At 40.5% G+C, this 19,388-nt stretch overlaps 1 protein-coding gene across 16 annotated transcripts in view; it reads right to left on the bottom strand.

Annotated features, from left to right (window-relative positions):
* PAM (peptidylglycine alpha-amidating monooxygenase) overlaps nt 1-19,388 on the bottom strand; it is a 275,521-nt gene that overhangs the window by 4,106 nt on the left and 252,027 nt on the right. For 3 of the 16 annotated variants that reach the window (XM_036307891.1, XM_036307899.1, XM_036307890.1), the window contains 6 exons: nt 18,725-18,840; nt 13,371-13,470; nt 11,299-11,352; nt 6,827-7,030; nt 3,933-3,989; nt 3,103-3,284 (listed from right to left, as the gene is read on the bottom strand). In XM_036307891.1, the coding sequence (XP_036163784.1) occupies nt 3,103-3,284; nt 3,933-3,989; nt 6,827-7,030; nt 11,299-11,352; nt 13,371-13,470; nt 18,725-18,840 (713 nt within the window). Of the gene's footprint in view, nt 1-2,481; nt 3,285-3,932; nt 3,990-6,826; nt 7,031-11,298; nt 11,353-13,348; nt 13,471-18,724; nt 18,841-19,388 lie in introns of those variants that run through there. The other 13 variants (XM_036307893.1, XM_036307900.1, XM_036307896.1 and 10 more) reach the window with 9 other exon arrangements.

The following is a 19,388-nucleotide window of genomic DNA, read 5'->3' as shown; positions in this document are numbered from 1 at the left end:
TCAGGGGTGGGGCCGGCCAGCCCACTGCCCCTCCCCATGGTTGGCTCCACCCCCACTTGGCCCTCCCACCCCAATCAGGGGTGGGGCCTGCTAGCCAATTGCCCTTCGCCCCTTCTCCCAGCGGGTCTGGCCCTGACTGGGCCCTGATCAGAGTGGGCTGGCTGGCCAACCTCCTGCCATCTCCTCCTCCCAACACGTCTGGCCCTGATGTGCCCCGATTGGGGTTGGGCCGGCAGGCCCCCCCATCTGTGCACAAATTCATGCACTAGGCCTCTAGTAAACATATAATGGAATACTATTCAGCCTTTAAAAAAGAATAAAATCCTGCCATATAAGACAATATAAATGAACCTGAAGTACATTATGCTAAGTGAAGTAAGCCATTCACAGGACAAATTCAACATGATTTCACTTACAAAAGGAGGAGGGAAAATGGAGGGGGGGGGTTGCTATTCAACAGGTATAAAGTTTGTTATGCAAGATGAGTAAGTTCTAGAAATCTGCCATACAATGGTGTGCCTAAGGTATCAATACCATATTGTGTACTTAAAATTTTGTCCAGGGTAGATCTGATGTATTCAGGAAGAGGAGGAGGGGGAGTGGGAACGGGAGGAGGGAGGAGGGAGGAGGGAGGAAGAAGAAGAAGGGCTAATGAAACTCTGAGATTTGAGGGTTTAAGAGGAAAAACTCCTGATCTCCAGGGTGGATTATAGGAAGGCAGGTGATGGTTCTGTGTCTTTGAGGCACAGGTATGGGGATCAGCCCTCAAGAAGGTGGCTGTGTGTGACCTACGTGCTCAGCACTAAACACTTTGGCCCTCAGACGCCAAGGACAGGGCTCTGGGAGGGCGATCTGGACTGAGGCACTCTCCAGGCAGCAGGGGAGCAACAGCTTTCTTGGGGTAGTTTCCAGAACAATCTTCAACAGTCATAAAGAGAGGCAGCAAGTGCAACTGCAGGGTGGACAGACAACTAGAATACGCGTTTGTGGTGTCTGCAAACCTGCTGATTCCATGCCCCATATTCACCTTCTGTGACCTGGAATTTTTTTGGCAACTCCAAGAGAAGGAAAGGTGGGGAAGCCTACCGTTGAAAGGCTGGTAATGGACTTTTTGCCAATAAGAAAGGTAAAGACTTGAGCAATTAGCTGGGAAAATAACCGGTATTTGACCATATTTGTTCCATGAGTTTGGGGAGCATGCTACATTGGTTACAAATAAAATGAGGGGAACATTTTATGCTGTTGAGTAGATGCTGCTTGGGCTGAGAGTCGGCAAGTCTCTCAGGCTTTCACAGAAGAATGCCCGCTAATGAAGGCGAAAGGACAGAATTAGAAATTCATCACTGTAATTACTACTGATGTGGTAAAGGGCATAAGTGAGCGGTCAGCGAGGACAAATGTGTTCTTTTGAGAAGGAAGATCACAGGAATTAAAAAAAAAAGGAAGTGTTTACTTGGGGAAGGCACCCAAGTTAAATTTTAGTAAGGGGAAGTAAACATTTGGCAAGTGATAATTTCAATCAGATCCTCTTTGGTGTCAATTATGAAGAAAAATAAATCTATGTTAAGTTAGTTTTTCTATAGAATATAGGTGAAAGTTATTATATATTTTACAAAGTAGTGTGAATTGTCTTCATGATTAGTCTAGTCCAGCAATTTTCAACCAGTGTTCCACCGGTGTGACGCAAGCGTTTTTAAAACATGCAATACCAGGCTCCTGACTCAGGGGAGCCTTTTCCCTCAGATTGCCAAATAAAAAACTGATGATAGCCAACACAATAGCTGTCTGGTGTGAATGAATAAAAATTATACCTTTTTGTCAGATGGGCAAAACGTATATTTTTTGTTATGCCACGTAATTTTAGTAATTAACTTATGTGTACCGTAAGATGAAAACGGTTGAAAATCACTGTCCAGTCAATTAAATCACTAATATCCCAACTACTATAATGCCTGAATTAACAAGTTCAAGAGTCTGATTATTCTGAAAAGAACAACCATCAGCTTTTTACTAAATTGCATTGTTGGAACATGAAAAACATGTTTTTAAAATTAATTTGTAGTCACTTTAACAGAGGAATATTACTACGAATACATGGGAATTTGAGTAAATTTCTTTTTTAAAGAAAACTATTAGTAACCTACACTGATGGATTCATGTGCCTATGTAATTTGAGATGCAGTTTTCCTCTTAGCGCTGATCACCTTTTATTAAAGTATTGACTTTCTGATAGGTAAACAGGCAAAAGCTCTCTTTGAATTGTAAAAGAGAGCCTGGTTTTCCACATGTATGTAAACAGTTAGGCTGGTTTTTAGTTTATATTGGCTACATAACAAAATATCTTTTTAATTTTAATACAACATTTCTTTGGGCTGAAGACATTGAGAAGGTTTCACGGTATCTGTGGCTTGTGTAATTTATACACAAGTTGTATACAAAAACTCTGAAATATGCAAACATTGCAAAATACACTCTGACAGCTAATGCTCTGAAAACACTTTATTACACAAGTTACATTCAGATTCTGAAAATAGTGTTCTAACAGTGGAGCCATCTAAAAATAAGACATCCCCAAAACACACCAACTGAAGAAGAAAATTTAAAAAAAGAATTTAAATAGAGACTTTTTTCTTTCCCTTGTTGCAATATAATGCTAGTGATTTTAAAAAAATAGGAGATTTAGCAGCTTTGTCATCAGGCTGAGAATGCTGAACAGGAAAGGCACCAAAGAAAGACATTGGCAATGGAAGCGCTATTGGGAAAATACTGTGTTCAAGCAGAGTGGGCTTATTTACATCTACAGAAAAGTCTCAGAAATGTAAATGAGCAAGCCTTCCATCATAAATTAGTAGTGTGATGGAAGAAGAGGACTGTTTCTCTAGTCTATGCCCATATATAAAGACCATGGCACTGTTATGTACGTGTAGGAAACTCCTCAACTAGAAACAGAGGCCAACTAAACCCAAATGAAGTAAATAAAATGTGTACAGTCCCACACAGACTTGTACAGTTTACAATTAAACACACAAAACTCTAACGTGCTAAAGGGAAAAGAATCTGGCATTCCTGGTACATCTCCTCAACCAGACCAAAGCCGGGCGCTCAGGAGGAGGGAGGGGCGGGTGGGGGCAGTGGTGCTGAATACTCCTCTTCCGATTCACTCCCGTCATCTTCATCTTTCTCTTGGTCACTGCCCTCGGTGCTTAGGCGGTCAAACCCTTTGCGACTGTAGCCTTTACGGCTCGCAAAGAAATTTCCAAGGTTTAAGCCTCCACTTCCCTTCCCTGAAGAAAGCAAATAACACAGAATTGAGATGAAGGTCACACAAATGACTCTCAGTTTCTTTGTATAGTCTTACATGGTACAGTTGGAAGTTGGGGATGGGGAAGGGCAGATATCAGCAAAAGAGAAACAAAAAAAGACTGACATACAGAGACACGTATCCTACAAAGTCAGATGGGTACTACACACATTTATTGAAATACAGAAGGAAAAAACAAAGCTCCCCGGGGCCATGTGTTTCTGCAGGATTGTTTCAGATTCACTTTTCACCTCCTGCACTTTCTGGGCTCTGGGGAACTGGCATCCCACAAGCAGCTCTCCATCTCAGTGAGTTTATGAAAAGGTCATCTTCAGATGACAGGCACTGACGTGCCCACAGAAGTGACAGAAAATTTACTGAAGACGAAGTCTGATAAAAGGCAAGGGATCATTAGATAATACAGAATGGCAAGGTGGAAAACAAGACTGGGAAATTCACTGCCAGAGCCACACACTCTGGTTTGCATTCCGGTTCGATGCTGGGGGATGCTATGCTGCACAGGGGTCTCATTTCCAGAGAGGAAATACAAATTATCTCGTTGCTCTTTAAAAGACATGAGCTTGCTGACTTTGAACCAAACGTGAAGGATTTTAAAAGGTCACGGGCATACCTCTAAGTTTTCCCAGCACTCTTCCTGAACTTGACTCGAGTTTATGTTCAGAATCTGCTAGAAAAAGATGGCACATTTCAAAAGGAGCCCTGATCACCCTCCTCAATCCATGGGCTCAACTTTCAGTATAAATTCAGGAATTCATAAATAATTAACAAGGTCTGGCTCTGACCTGTATGCAATTCCAAAGGGAAAAAGGTAATACAGTATTGTGATGCACAGAGGGCCACAGCTGGGTTCGATGCCTGCCTGCTCTCTCACAGGCTGTGCAATCTCAATAAACTACTTCTCTGAGCTTCAGTTTTCTCCTCTGAGGAAAGAGGGATCAATGACACTCTCTACCCACCTGTAAAGATTAGAGGCACCTTGCACGTAATGTACGTAGAACAGTGCTTGGTAAGTATACAATAAGTGCTCAATAAATATTACTTTCCATGGGGACAAAATTAAATTGCCAGGAGTTTGTAAAAATTGGGAAGTTTTCATTATTACAATTTAGAAATATTTGTCTTAGGCTTTAGTCTTTTCTTGAAGAACAGTACACGCCCTGCCTGAGAAAGCGTGGGACCCATGTACATCATTTCCCCTTTATATGAAAAGCAAAGGACCTGGAACCCTGAGCATTTTCAATCATATGAGGTGACCCAAGTGTTCCCCATGGGGCTGCCCATCTCTATGAAAGATCAACTTCCTTTCTTTCTGGGGAAGCAGAATGCCAGCTGGACTTCATTTTTCTGTTTCTCTGTACCTCCCTGCACTCTGTACCTTGGCTTCCACCTCCTTAAGAGCTGTGCCAGGGAAGCGGGGCTTGTGGCTCTCCTATGAAATCTCTAGCCAGGAATGGAGGCAGCATTGTAAAGAAAGCTAGCAGGCAGATAACAGAGGAGAGGAAGCATAGTGGGTGGGGAAGGGAATAGGGAAGAATGGAAGAAGAATCTAGTAAGATTGTTAGAAAGCCAACACATTGGACTGTAAGTTTTACAAGGGTGCAGGACAGCCCTTAGCTGGTTTTCCACCCCCTGAGCCTACTACAGTGTCTGATATGGAGCTGATACTCAACAAGGGTATGCTGAATGAATAGGGGGTCCTTTATGAGGGTTTCTAAACCCCTCACAGAGTGGATAAGATCTATCAAGACAAATGTTGAGAAAATGTGGCGTTGGTTTCCTTTTAGAATTAAATGTGCAATTAAAACTGCAATTTTCCTATAGAAAATGTGATTGCACAATAGTCATTTCCTGTGGTTCGACCTGGGTGTCTGCCTTCCCCACACGCGTGTGCGGACTCAGCATTCCCTGCTGTGGCAGGGGAGGCCACTTTCTTCACTCTCTGGCATTCCTTCATCCAGTGTAGTTTGCTTACCAACAGTACTCTACCTGCCCAGTCCCCACATGCACCCGGTACTCCTGGTAATGATCACTGCACTTACCACCTTGCTAATCAATTTTATGTGTCATCTTTTTTTTAAATGTCATCTCTCTTTTGTGTGTCATCTAGTCTGTAACCTCCACTTATTTCTTCCAACAAGTATGTATTGAAGCCTAGTGCCAGGAACTGTTATTTGTCCTGGGGATATGCCAATAAACAAGTACACTTAGCCACATTCTTGTTCTTTTGAAGCTACCACCTAGCTCCATGAACACAACGACTAAGTTTCTTTATCTTTGCCCCTGCTGACCGAGTTCCCTACCCATAACAGAGGCTCAACAGAAGTGTTTTTTGGGAAGAGTTAACTGTTTTTGTGCAGGGCTTTACCGATTGCCTATGAAAAGTAAAAGAAAGTCCTAGAAAGACTCCCTTTCGCCACCTACTAAATTGAATCCTCTGTGTTTTGTTTCTGTGTCAGGGCTTTGCTGTGGGCACTGAATTCCTGCCATGGCCGCTCTGGCCTGGAATAGAGTCAGATGCTGTCTCTTGATCAAATGCTGTCTCCCACCCTGATCCATGGACTCCTTCGCAGACGGAGCTGTAGATTCTTGCCTTAGGCCTGGGACCCAGCCAAGGGACTACTTCTGAGACATGAGAATCACAGGCTGCATTGTTTGTTTGTGTGGATGTCCTAAAAGGAACTCAGCTCCTGGGTTCTGTATTATGATAATAATTTGATAAAATGCTGACTCCAGTTTTAGAACCTGCCTCGTATGGTCAGGAAAGGTGGACTGATGGCCTATTTTATGACTATTTAAAAACTACCAGATGGTTTGTTATAGAAATAGTTGGTTTCCTGAGATAGCTGAGGTTTAAGACAAGTATCTTTTTTGACTTATGACTTTTATTACTTTATTACCCATGATCATTCCTTAATAAGCACTTACTAGTACCAGGTACTGAGATAAATGCTTTCTGTACATTATTTCATTTAATTCTCATACAACTGGAGTAAGTCTTTTATTCCAACTTTACAAATGAGGAAACCGTGGCCCAGAGAGATTAAGTGACTTGCCCAAGGTCAAGGAGAGAAGAGCAAGAGCCAGGACCAGCGGGTGGGGAGCAATACAACTCCCAAGCAACTGGCCCCGCTACTTTCAGAACTGAGCCTGTTTCGAACAGCAGGGCTCTCCTCTGTCCTGTCCCTGCAGCTCATTTACCCTGACTGCACTTAGCTACAGGGAGACATCAATTTGGCATAAGCCAGTTGCTAAAAAGCAATATTAAAAGTTACATTTTAACCTAACCATCCAAATATCCAAATTTCTGAGGCTCCAGATACATTTTCTACTGTGATACTAACTATAGACAATATTTGGAACATAGACAGTAACATCAAAAAAGGCAGAGAACACTTTAAGAAAAAAAAAAAACCACTGGAAAAAAATCACAATGGAACTTTGAGAATAATAAGGCCAAACACTTTCAAAAGTAGGCTCCAAGTTCAAGGGGCTCATTTTACTTGCCTCCAAAGGCCCTTGATTTTTTCCACCGAATAAACATGGCAATGGCCAGCAGGACCGCCACCGGAATAACCAGAAGGGTGGTAATGAGAACAACAGGCACTCTGGAGACTGGCTCTTTGATCAGTTTCTCTTTCTCTTTCATCTTCTGCAATTCTGAGGAGGCGGGTTTGTTCTCCATTTTGGTTTCAACAACTGCCTGGGATTCTTCAGGGAGAGAAGAGTTCACAATATTCAACTGACCCAAAGATTCCAAAACCCTCCCACTGCCCCTACCCAGGCAAATCAACAACTGCTCGCAAAGAACTTGCTGAGTCCAGTGCACGCGGGTTCATGCTTCAATGTCTGAATCTATGAAGCTGGCAGCATGTATTGTGATTAGTAACCGCCGAATGGTTTTTCACCTTTGAATTGTTTTGTTGTTGTTCTATGTTTTATTTCCTCTTAGCTGTAATTCCACACAAAAAATATAACCCCCTTTTGCATCTTTTCAAAGATAAAATGAACAGGCACCATGGTGTAAGGGATGGAACTGGTGTGCAGGCTGGAGTCAAGAGGATCCGGCCTCTGATCCCTGGTGCCTGTGCAACTAGCTGCGTACCTTTGGGCAAGTTACTTAAATGATCTGGGCCTTCGGGACCTCATCTGTGAAACTGTGATGTAATATACCTCCTTTGTAAAGCCGCTGGGTACAAATGTTACCATAAAGAAGTTGCTTAATAAGATTTTGTGTCCTTGTATCTTTACAAATCTCCTTCATGTTCAATGAATTATTTGTACATTGTATGCACACATTTATTCTAGGATTAAAACCTGGGAAGAGGAGGTGTGTCCTTTTCAGGGTCTTTTTTACAGTTCCCAGCAAACTGTAAGTGCACACATATGCACTGCATATCCTTTTGAGGTTGACGAAAAGAACATACAATTATTCTGTGATATTGGCAGGTTTTAGGTAGACATCAGACCTAAAGTACTATTTGGGACACTGATACAATAACACTCGGTAAACTGATGCAGGGATCTTAATAATGTGATTTAAACGTGACATGAGCCTTGAGACACTTGCCCTCAAGAGGCACAGATGTGTGTTGGTATAAAAACCCTACTGTGCGAAGTCTAGAAGCTATAACCATGCTTGCCAAAATGCCCACAGTTTTAGGAACTTCAATTTCTTGTGATGCCCTTCTAACCTATGATACAGAATGAATCATATGGCTGTATGGACATTTTGATAAAATGTCAGGGATAGGAGGTTTAACATTGTCAGGAAAATCTTTGGTTAACGTTTACTATATGTAGACACAGCTTGGTAGATAACTGGACACTTTTCCAAGGAAGCATTTCTCAAATTTCTTAAGACACTGTAAACACAAGTTATGAAATACACCAATGGCAGGTCCCAGCCTTTTGCTTCAGTGTCCTGAGCCAGCCTCCTTTGTGTCTCATTGATACCCATTGAGCACTTAAAGCTGTATCAGGCATGGTTCTCATTTAATCATCACACCAAGCCTATGAGAAGACACTATTATTATCACTGTCTTACAGATGGCCTGTCATAGTCCTCATTTCCTTCCCTGCACTATGGTTAAGAGGAGACCATTATTTCTTTTCTTTTGTCAAATGAAGTGGCTCTCGAAACTTCAGTGGATAGAAGGAAAGGGATTGGTTCATAAATCTAGATGGTTCAAATTTAACCTTTCTAAGTCTCAGTTTCCACGAGGAATATAAATGTGACTTGTACTCTTCCTAACCACTGTTTTGCCTTCGTATTACTGTAGAAGAGGTATACAAGATGTTCAATATTCAAGCTTATTCTATATTGAAGCAGGAAAATACATAAAACAGACAACAGGATTTAAAAAAAAATATAGGCCAAAGTTATAGGATGGCAATCAAGAATTTGTTGTCTTGGAAGAAAGGTTTATTTCTTTTTGAAGGTGACTATAAACAGAGAAATTACTTAGGAATTTCTACCCATCATTAAGTATGAGTACCTACACCTACACCTACACTATCAGCTCATATCTAGGTTCTTTCATAAGGCAAGACTAGGACAGGGCTACATTATGGAAAAAGTAAGTGACAGCCTAAAATAATCAGTTTAGCATTCGTAGAAAGTGTGCTGAGAATGAGGCAATAAACTTGCTAAAATATAAGATACATTCATTGCACTTCTGAAATTCCTCACCCCTTCTGGGGCATTGAGTGTCATCCTCTTTTATTGTGAATTGGAGGAGGGGTAAAGGCTATGCTCTTGGTGGGATGTTGGCATATCTCTTTTATCCGTGGTAACTTTAGTTGAAAATTTAAATTCCTTTCCTGAGTTTCCTATCATCACAAATACTTTTATCCCCGCAACTCCCTGAGAACACAACACTGGTTTGGAAACTCTGCTATGTGAACATCCACCGTTGGGATGAGTGTCATCAAAGGTGACTCGAATTTGGAAATTTACAATTAACATGTATGAACAAGTCTAGTAAGTTTGGGATGGTGTTTCTCCCTCTCTTTTGTAAGGAGTGGTTTAAGTTTAGCTTCCGGATTTTGGTAAAAGACAAACTCTGGAGATCTAGCATGATTTATATTCCTTTTTGAAGTAAGAAAGTAATATTTTTTTTAAAAAAAAGGTTTAATAAATATCATATTGGTTCAAAAAAGAAAAGAACAACTTCATTTGAGTTTGGATATTCCTAACTATTAAAATGAGCCTGTCATGACAAGACACTTCAATAAAATTTACTATTTGAACTGCTGCATTCTGCCACGGACTGGGAGGTTTTCCCACCAATGACTCAGTGGGCGCACTGAGGAGAGACAAAATGAACTACAGGGCTGTTCTCAACAGGCCAACCAGTATGATCGTGTGTGTGTGTGTGTGTGTGTGTGTGTGTGTGTGTGTGTGTGATCTATTTAAACAGAGAAGGTTTGAGGCCACTGTGAAATACCAGAGGATTCAGAGTAATCTACAACCCTCTCTAACCTATAGTTCTTGGAAGAATTTATGGTGAGTCAATTGGTGGTATTCATCTCTCCTCAGTGGTACAGAACTAGTGGTTAAGAGCCCAGGCTTTGGTGCCAAACAGACTTTAGTCAAAACCTAGTTTTGCCACTTACTATCATAGTAGTAATTCTTATCTTCACTTCCTAATATTTAAAATGGAGATATTGAAATGATCACATTGTTGGTGTAAGGATTAAACTTGATAATTCTGTATAGCCCATTGTTTGTGCTCCATAGATGATAGCTATTATTAAAATCATTCCCAACATATCTTTATTCCAGAGCAAACAGAACTTATCAATAATTCTATATATAGTGATAAAAAAACAGGGTCCTGGGAACTTCAGCATTATATGTGTATGGTATGAATGCCACTCAGTAGTGTCACATAGGTAGAATCACTACAAATGCCAAACAATTGCTACTTATTTATTTTATAATATTATCTTACCCCTTTCAACCTTGAGCCGGCTATATTTTCTTATCTGCCTACATAAACTCCCTACACTCCCTCTTGGTTCTTGCTTCTTTTCATCTCTTTCCACCTGCTTTCATGAGAAAGGAAAACAAGTAAACCTAGGGTTAAGTCTGAATATCTATGTGAGGCATTTGTAAAGCAACTAATAATGGAATCATTTTACTACTTAAACATTAGGAGCATCTCTAGTGAGTTCTTAACTATACACAATGATGCCTAAACCCTGTAGATAGCAGACAATGCACAAATATAAACTGATTCTACGCAAGAGAGAAAATAACTTGACAGGGATTCCATACGAACCAAGTGGTTGCTTACCAGAAGCTTAATCGTATCTACCCATTCTTGATAATATATACCAATGTTATGCTTATCTGTATATATGTATATGTATGTACACACACGCACACACAAACATGCACACACACTCCTTATAGGGTGTAAGTCTCTTAAAGTCAGGCACAGTTTCATTTCCCTAAAACCTATTACAGTGACTTACACATAGATGGCCTTCAGTAAATGCTGGGGGGGCTAAATTTTACTAAGATAGAAACTTGGGGAGCAGCTAATCTTCTCAGGCTCTTACAATATTAACTCACCAAAGGGTATTTTCCACTCCTCTAGGTTAGAGCCCCGTAGGAAAAGGCCTTTTCCAGTACATTGAACAGTATTTTTCTGCTTATCTGAGGTTAACATACTTGTAAGTTACTAACTTATTTTTTTCCTCCCTGAATGTTTCTGGCCCATTTTTAAAAACATATTTCTTAATCACTTTTCATCACCTGAAATGAGTGAATTTGAACTTATTATTACTACTCCATTTATTAGAAAAAGCGATGTCAATGTGTAGGTTTAAAGGTTCAAGACACAGAAGATTATTGATAATTTAACAGATTCTATTTTTAGCTTGATAATATTTTAAGTGCAATCAAGAGCCATAAAATAATTCAACACAAATAGCCTTGGGATTCACAGTCAAAGAGGAACCTGACCAACCTTTGGTTTCCTGGACCTCAATGCCAGCCTTCTTAACTGACCGATGTTCCATTTCTGTAACACAGCAAAGAGACAGAGCATCATAATCCCCAAAAAGAACACTGGAAAACTTAATTTCGATATTAATTTTACTCAGTAGAAAATATTTCCTTAATTCATCAAATTCATTATCATATTAGAAAAGTTTAGTGCCAATCACTAATTAGGTGCCAGGTCTAGGAATCCTGGATAAACTCTCCTAGGGGAAGTTGAAATAATATTTCTAAGGTCTTCACATTTAAAATGAGATTTTCCTTTTTGATTTCTGAAATAGCAAGTCGTTCTGTTTTCATGTGACATCTCGGAGGTAGCTAGTCCTGCCATGTCCATCAGTCTTCTAGCTGACGTATATGGATGTGACCAGTTAAACACTAGCATGCAGATACAAAAACACTCGTTTGGCCCTGGATGAAGTCGTATTGTCCCAAAGGTACTATTTTCCTGGTTTGTTATTTGGTTACATTCTGGACTATGCAGAGAACTTTTCTGTTTCGAAGCTGAAAGCGATCCTGCAGTGCTTGTCAATCAGGAGATACATCAATATCACCTGGGAAGCCTTTCTAAAATGCACGCACTATCATTCCTCTTCTTTCTCTTGATCTCAAGTGGGGTGCGATCATGTGTATTTTGAAAAACCCTCCCCCAGTGACTCAGATATACATCTCTGTTGAGTACTAACCATGGGGATGGTATGAAGAGCCTAAACTGGAATCTTAATGAGTTCAAGTAGCATATTCCTACCTGCCGAGTGAAGATATTGGCTAGGTTTCTGAAAGTCTTTTCCACTTTAAAAGGTATTCATTCATTTCTTTATTCTGAAAAACCTGGGCTCAGACACGCAATTGGGAATTATCCATCTCTCTTTGCTTTCCTGTCTGCCCACACCTTCTGGTTCCTCTTGAGGAGGCAGGTGGTGGCAGCCGCACTTGCAAGGGGGATGGGAAGCGACTGCTAGCGGGGAGCAGTCCTGGGCACCTCTGTGCACTCAGCCCTAACTGGGGCTTTATTACAGAACCAGCAAAGGTGACCCAAAGGATAATTCTGAAGACAGCAGTTATCAAACCTACTTGGGGTCCAAGACCTGTATGGTACCTAATTTCTTTGTTATAACTTGTTTTTCCCCTTGTTATAATTTGCATTTTCCCCTGTTTTAGTTAGCATTTCCTATCTCCATCAAGTCCATGTTTCCCTCCTATTTCTCTGTCTAAAACTGCCTGCTGCAGCTCTGATACCACAAGCTTATCCTTCTCAGTTCTTCTCCCCAATTCCATCTTCTCCTACTGTTTAGACCCTGCCATATTTTAAAAGGATTTCTGGACACTGAGGTTAGTGGCTTACTAAGCATCCCGTGCTCTTTAATTTAGAAAGCTTATGTTTTCTTAGGCTGATATCAGAGGCTAGGTTAGTATGCTTTCTAAGAATTAGAAATAAAGTCCAAATTGCAATCAGAACCCCCGGCTCCATCCTACTTTGCTTGATCCTCATAGAAAACCCTCTGTCCCATACATACTTTGAGCTACATGAAAACAGCAGTGCAGGATTTTGAGTAAGCTGAAGCTAACGGGAAAACGCAGAGCGCCTCCTGTTTGGAATGACGTGTGTCTGACACTGATGCTGGCATTCCTAGGTGCTCGGCAGCCGCGGAGAGCTGAAGAGTCACTTGGGAAGTGATGCCTGTGTGGAAACTAGTCAGCCCATCTGCCTTGCCAAAGCCATCTCCCTCCCTCTGGAGAGGAGCTGGAATTAACACTGGCTTTCAGTGTAGCAGACATTACTTCAGGCATCAAGAATTTCCTGTGGAATATTTGTGGAAATGAGGGGATAACTGCCAGCAAAAAAAAGTTTCTTTCCACTTAAAAAATTCAATTTAATTCCTGAAATGAATACCAAGCAGGTATTTTAGCAACTACCACTTATACCTTGATTTCCCACTCCTATCAATAAAAAGAGAAAGAAATGCATTTTTTTCACATGTTTTTTTAAGCAATAAAACTGAGGGGAAAATATGCACCATAATATTGTAAAAACCGTACTCTCAGTTGTGACGAACTTCCACACGGTGTTGGTGTGAGCGTCTCCAACGTACACAGTCCCGTCTTCAGAGGCAGCAATATCATGAGGCATGTCAAAGTGCTGCCCAAACAAGAAGCATACGTTGAATTCTCCATAAACAGGCAAAGAAACCACCCAACAAAACAATGAGCATATCACTCAAACCAAAAAAACAAAACAAACAAACAAAAACACACCAAAAAACCACAAACAAAACCAAAACCAATAATTCCCATCAAAGCAACTCTAGGCCAAAGAGAGTCATTCATTCATTCTCTGGACACTGACTCTGCCAGGCACACCTCTATACATTAGGAAACACTAAGAGACCCTTACCACTGACTTCCTAGTCTTTAAAAGAGTTAACCTTTACAAGTAGAACTTCTTTTTACAGTATTGATTACTTGGTGTTGCAATATCTACCCATTTATACTTATTTTCCTATCTACCAAATCTGCCTGTTTAAATCTATACAAGTCAGAAAGACCAGGTATTAAATTTAGGCTATTATCCCATTAAATTATCATGTGCTACCTTAAAAACTAGTTATACATCACTGGTTAGAGAAGTCATTTCAAAGATTCAGTACATTCAGATTCTTTCTTTTTAAATATGGTCTTGCTGATTTTTTTAGAGAGAGAGGAGGAAGAGGAGGGGAGGGGAGGGAGGGAGGAGAGAGAGAGAGAGAGAGAGAGAGAGAGAGAGAGAGAGAGAGAGAGAGAGAGAGAGAGAGAGAGATCAGCAGCCTCCTGTAAGCCTCCTACTGGGGATTGAGCCTGAAACCTGGGCATTTGCCCAGACCAGGAATTGAACCAGTACCTTTTGGTGCATGGGATGATGCTCAACAAACTGAGCCACACTAGCCAGGGTGAGATCTAAAATGTATACCAGGAGAGAGGCAACAGTGTAGGGTTTTATACTCTGCAGCCCACTGTTTACAATATCTTCAGCCAACAAAGGAGTGTTGAGTGTTACCTCCAGTACTTTCTCAGCTTTGGTATCTACTTAGCTACTCGGTGTTTCACTATGTCTTCCTTCATGACATATGTCCATTTCAATCGTCACCATCTCAGTCCAGGACACAGGAGACAGGGGCGCACTTTGTAAAAACCACACTTTCAGTTGGACCCAGGGTCACCACCTGGTTCCTGGAAGAGCAGCCTTAAAATGCTGTGCGGCTGCCATTTCCATCTGCCTGCTGAGGCCTGCGAAGGTGCCATGTGGCTGCCAGTTGGCAGGACGTGGGGGATGCTTTTGCCTTTGGGGCCAGCCAGGCCTGCCTGAGGACACAGCTCTCAAATACAGGACCCGTGAGTACGAACAGGAGCATTATCCCGCCGGTGGGCTTATCAATCAGCATCTGTCCATTTCAGGTTGCTGAGTACAACGGCACTAATGAGGCAAATTGCAGTGCTCAGTTCACTTTAGGACAGAATACACGCTTTGGAGATACTATTGTGCTTTAAAATTCAGCAACAATTTGTCACAATGAAAAGAAAAATGAGACGGCAGTGCCAAGAAGGCTCAATCCTTCATGCTACCAAATGAGCTGTGACAAATGTGCATGAGAAGGACAGAGAGCCAGAAATCAAAATGCTGCCTAGCTGAAACCTCGCAAGCCTGTCATTAAATGTTCATCTTTATTTTGGGTTCAGCTAATGGGTGGCAACCGACTTGCAAATTATAGGCAGTTCCTCTTCTATACCAAAATGTGTTCTTAAAAAAATGGCTTTGCAAAACATATGGTTGTAAAGTGCTCCATATTTTCTGGTAGAAACTATTATAATGGGGGGGCGGGGATGAAGATGAGGGAGGATGTGTGAACTATTCATCACTAAATCACACAGTATATCATCAGTTCAAGGCAACAGTAACAATAAGCCTCTATCTGTGGTTCTCACACTGACACAGGGAGCCAAGGGTTCTGCTAGAAATACTTTGGGGCCACAGGAGGAGTTCAGGGGAGGCGTAGGGGGTGGGGCCTTGGGATCTATGTTACTACTGCAATCAGAAGCACTCAGGTATTTTTTACGGAACTAGTCTATTGTTCTGCATCATTTGAAAGAGAAAATTATGTTGTAAGCGTTTGGATTTCAGAGTTTAAGAGATTCAAAGATCTTCTGACTTAGGCTTTGTAAACTCTTTTGAGGTTCTCCTCCCCAGCAAAATAAAATAGGAGAAAAGAATGACAGCATCCTCCTGGGCCGCCTGGTGACAAAGCCCAGGACAACCTGAGCCCTCAACATGTGTTATTCTGCCTTAAATACTCATAAGGAATCTGTGTTCTCTGTAACATAACTTGTTTGCTATAACACAAAGCATACTGAAACTTACTTAATATTAAGTAAAACAGTTCTCTAAGAAGTTGTACCAAGTTGATGTTGAGGTTGAAAACATCCCTTGGCAGACCAATGTGTGCCTCAGGGGAGTAAGAGGTGAATCACAGTCCCAAAGACTGGGGTTTGAGATTCAGGTGTGCTTCTTACTGTGCAGCTTTGGATAAGTTAAATACCTATGGGATCGTTTTAGCTCAAATATTATTAAATATTATATTTTTTTAAATATATTTTATTGATTTTTTACAGAGAAAGAAGGGAGAGGGATAGAGAGTTAGAAACATCGATGAGAGAGAAACATAGATCAGCTGCCTCCTGCATACTCCCTACTGGGGATGTGCCCGCAGCCAACGTACATGCCCTTGACTGGAATCGAACCTGGGACCCTTGAGTCCGCAGGCCAACGGTCTATCCACTGAGCCAAACCGGTTAGGGCTAAATATTATAATTTTAATCTCTATCATTAAGCTCAGAGAAATAACACAAATCTGGGCCTACTGGAGTTTTTTGTCATTATTGTTGGTGTTTTGCAAGCAGGTGTGGGGATCACTTCCCTCCTTTTCCACATGGGCTGCCTTGCAGAAGAGAGAAGGAAAAAAAAAAAAAGACAGCCTGAAGGGTGTGTGTGAAAGCAGACAATAATCCTCTGATCATTGTGGGTGGGGGGAGGTGGAATTTGGGGGACAACCATGTGCCTTGCCCTTGTAGCTTTCTGACACCATTTGACAGAACCATCTTCTATACTGTCCTCTGTCTCAGCTTCCCTGCACAGACATAAAGATGAAGATGAAACACTGGAGACAAAAACTTCTCTAAAGAATGTAATAGTAGAAGAGGGAAAATCGAAACGCACGAGGAGATAAGTAGTGGATGGGCACACACAGAGGCGCACACACATTACGTAAAACTTGACTTCTGACTTGAAGCAAGAATATCTTCTTATATAGGAATCAATACACCTCATTATTTCCTTCACCCACACTTAATCTTTGTGATGATAACCTACTTAGATGCCAATTCAGAGAGGCTCATGAACTGATTTTTCAGTTTACTGAGTCAACACAGAACCAAGTTCTATATTCTGGTGTAATATTAAGTCTTGTTTATTGAAAGAAAAAGCAAATTTCACCTTGGAGTTAGACTCTCTTTTCAGGTTTGCTGTGCTGATCCATATACGGCGACTCATACACCAAATGTATGATGAATGCTGGTATTTGGGCACAATGCTTTCTGAAATTTTAATTCAGGGCAGTTCACATTTTTGTGAGAGTAAGGTTCATTTAGAATCTAACCTCTTGCTTAGCATTTAGCTTTGATCTCTAGATGCATATTTGAATTAAAAGTTAATGGTTGGTCGATACAGAAAAATCAAGGCAAACTATTGCAAAATGAAGACCTAAAAGAAAGTTAATCTTCTCACTTTATTAATAGATAAGAGGAAGTTAGCTCAAGTGGGAAAACGATGAAGATGAGATAATCAATAAGAATCTGAAACACCAATGAAATAAAATATTTTATCAATGTAATTAATTTCCTTCTGAAGAGCTACTATGATTTGATATTTGATTACTTATTGCTTTTCAGGTGAAATACATCTATGAAAACTTTCATTTATTATATATGAACTAGAGGCCTGGTGCCTGAAATCTGTGCACAGGTAGGGTCCCTAGGCCTGGCCGTTGATCAGGGCCTATCTGTGGGGCCACCAGTGGGGCGATTGGAGGGCCCCCACTGGCACCCGCCTTGGCTGGCCTTGGGCCTGAGGGCTGGGGGCAGCTCCTACGTTGAGCATCTTCCCCCTGGTGGTGAGTGCATATCATAGTGACTGGTTGTTCCACCGGCCATTCTGCTGTTCGGTCAATTTGCATATTAGGCTTTTATTATATAGGACAGAAACCCACACAGGGAACTTGTACTGGAATCTTTAGTTCAGATTCAGTTTGCTTCCAATCAGATTCTGTACCTCTTGTTAAAACTCCATTTGAGTGAGAGGGCATGTCCTGTTTTGTTCATCATCATATCTTTAGTGTATAGGATAATGCCTAACACAGAGTAGGCACTGAATAAATATCTCAAGAATGAATTCTGATAAACCCCAGACCAGCTGTCAATATTTTAACAGGCACATTTCTAAAATATTGAGTCATTTTAAAGGATTTTTTTAATCTAGCAAAGTTGATATCTTAAAGAATACTATAAGCATTATGAGTATGGAGATGCAATTTGCCTGGTGGCTTATGACACCTATATTTTGATCCAAATAAGCCCAATAAATCTTTACATCTTTTAAAAAATAAAATCTTTACATGTTTTACAAATTCAGCCTGCAAATTTAGCAGGCTGAATTTTCTAAAATTGAGGCACCACAAGTATATTCGGGCAGTGTGTGTGAACATTCTGATCATTCTGGTCATACGCAGAGAAAGCAAATTGAGAAGATAGTGGGCACACTGGGCCACAGTTCCCGTGTTTGTAAAAGACACTGTTAGAGTAAATAGTGGTAAACCATTTGTGAAGCCAAAACTAGCCTTCGTCTCTTATGTAGGCCAAGTCTTTAGGACTTGAATAAATTCCAGGAACTGTTATTTTCAAGTCTTGTTGCTCAGTGTAGTCATAGTATTAAAAAAGCAAACAAGATTTCTGTTGGATCTAAGATAACTATAAAAGTAGAGTTTACCATACTGGGGTAACTTCTCTACTAGGAAGAAAGCCTAATTTTTTTGGTATTCTAATTACAGTGAATTTAAACCTGCCACTGTATGCAGAGTTTACTAACAACCTTAGTACTACATTCAGTGTTAATTTGCAGCTGAAGAAATTGATCAGAACACAGGACATTTATTCTAAATAAAACATTGTTTTGGAACGTGCCCAACCTACCTAAGAAAGTGATTACATCTCCATCAAGCTCTTAAGGGATTATTCAAGTCTCAATTGAATGCTAGGGTTTGCATTTTAATTTTCTCACATAAAAATTAATTTTCTCTCATTATGAATACCTTGCGCACTGGCTTGAAGATGTCTATAATTTCCCCACTGGAAAAGTTCATCACAAATCCTTGTACTGGTTCTTGGTCCCCAAAGTGAGGCTTCCCATTCACCACAAAGAGCAAACCTGTGACAAGATATTCCTTTAACTGTTCTTTAAAATATGAATAAGACTGGCCTTCAAAGACATGCATGTACATTTACACAAACAATAAATACTGGGTCAATCTGGTCCCTACAACTGGCAACCAAAGTATAAAATAAAATACTTAGCAAATGTCTCCTTCTGAGTAATAATAAGATCAGGTTATGAGAATAACCTCCTTGAAATAGGAAAATCAGAAAAAGCTAGGCCTGTTCCACATAGGAAGTCAGTAGAACTCAGAAATACATAGATGATATATATATATAGATATAGATATAAATATAGATATTGATATAGAGATAGATGTAGATATATGACATAAAAATATATCCTACATAAACTGGAGGCTGCTTGGGAAGACAGCAGCCATAAAAATATAGGTATAGACACATATAGATATCACAGGCATCCTAAATAGGTATTGGGAAGAGTCAGGTTATTTAAGCAAATCATTTTAGAGTATCAGATCATTAAAAAATTATGTAATATCTGCTATAGTTAAGAGAAGAATTAGAGGAAAATATGCCAAG

Source organism: Myotis myotis, unplaced genomic scaffold (genome assembly GCF_014108235.1).
Source record: "Myotis myotis isolate mMyoMyo1 unplaced genomic scaffold, mMyoMyo1.p scaffold_m19_p_5, whole genome shotgun sequence".
Taxonomy (NCBI): Eukaryota; Metazoa; Chordata; class Mammalia; order Chiroptera; family Vespertilionidae; genus Myotis; species Myotis myotis.
This window is presented reverse-complemented; position numbering and strand designations above follow the sequence as displayed.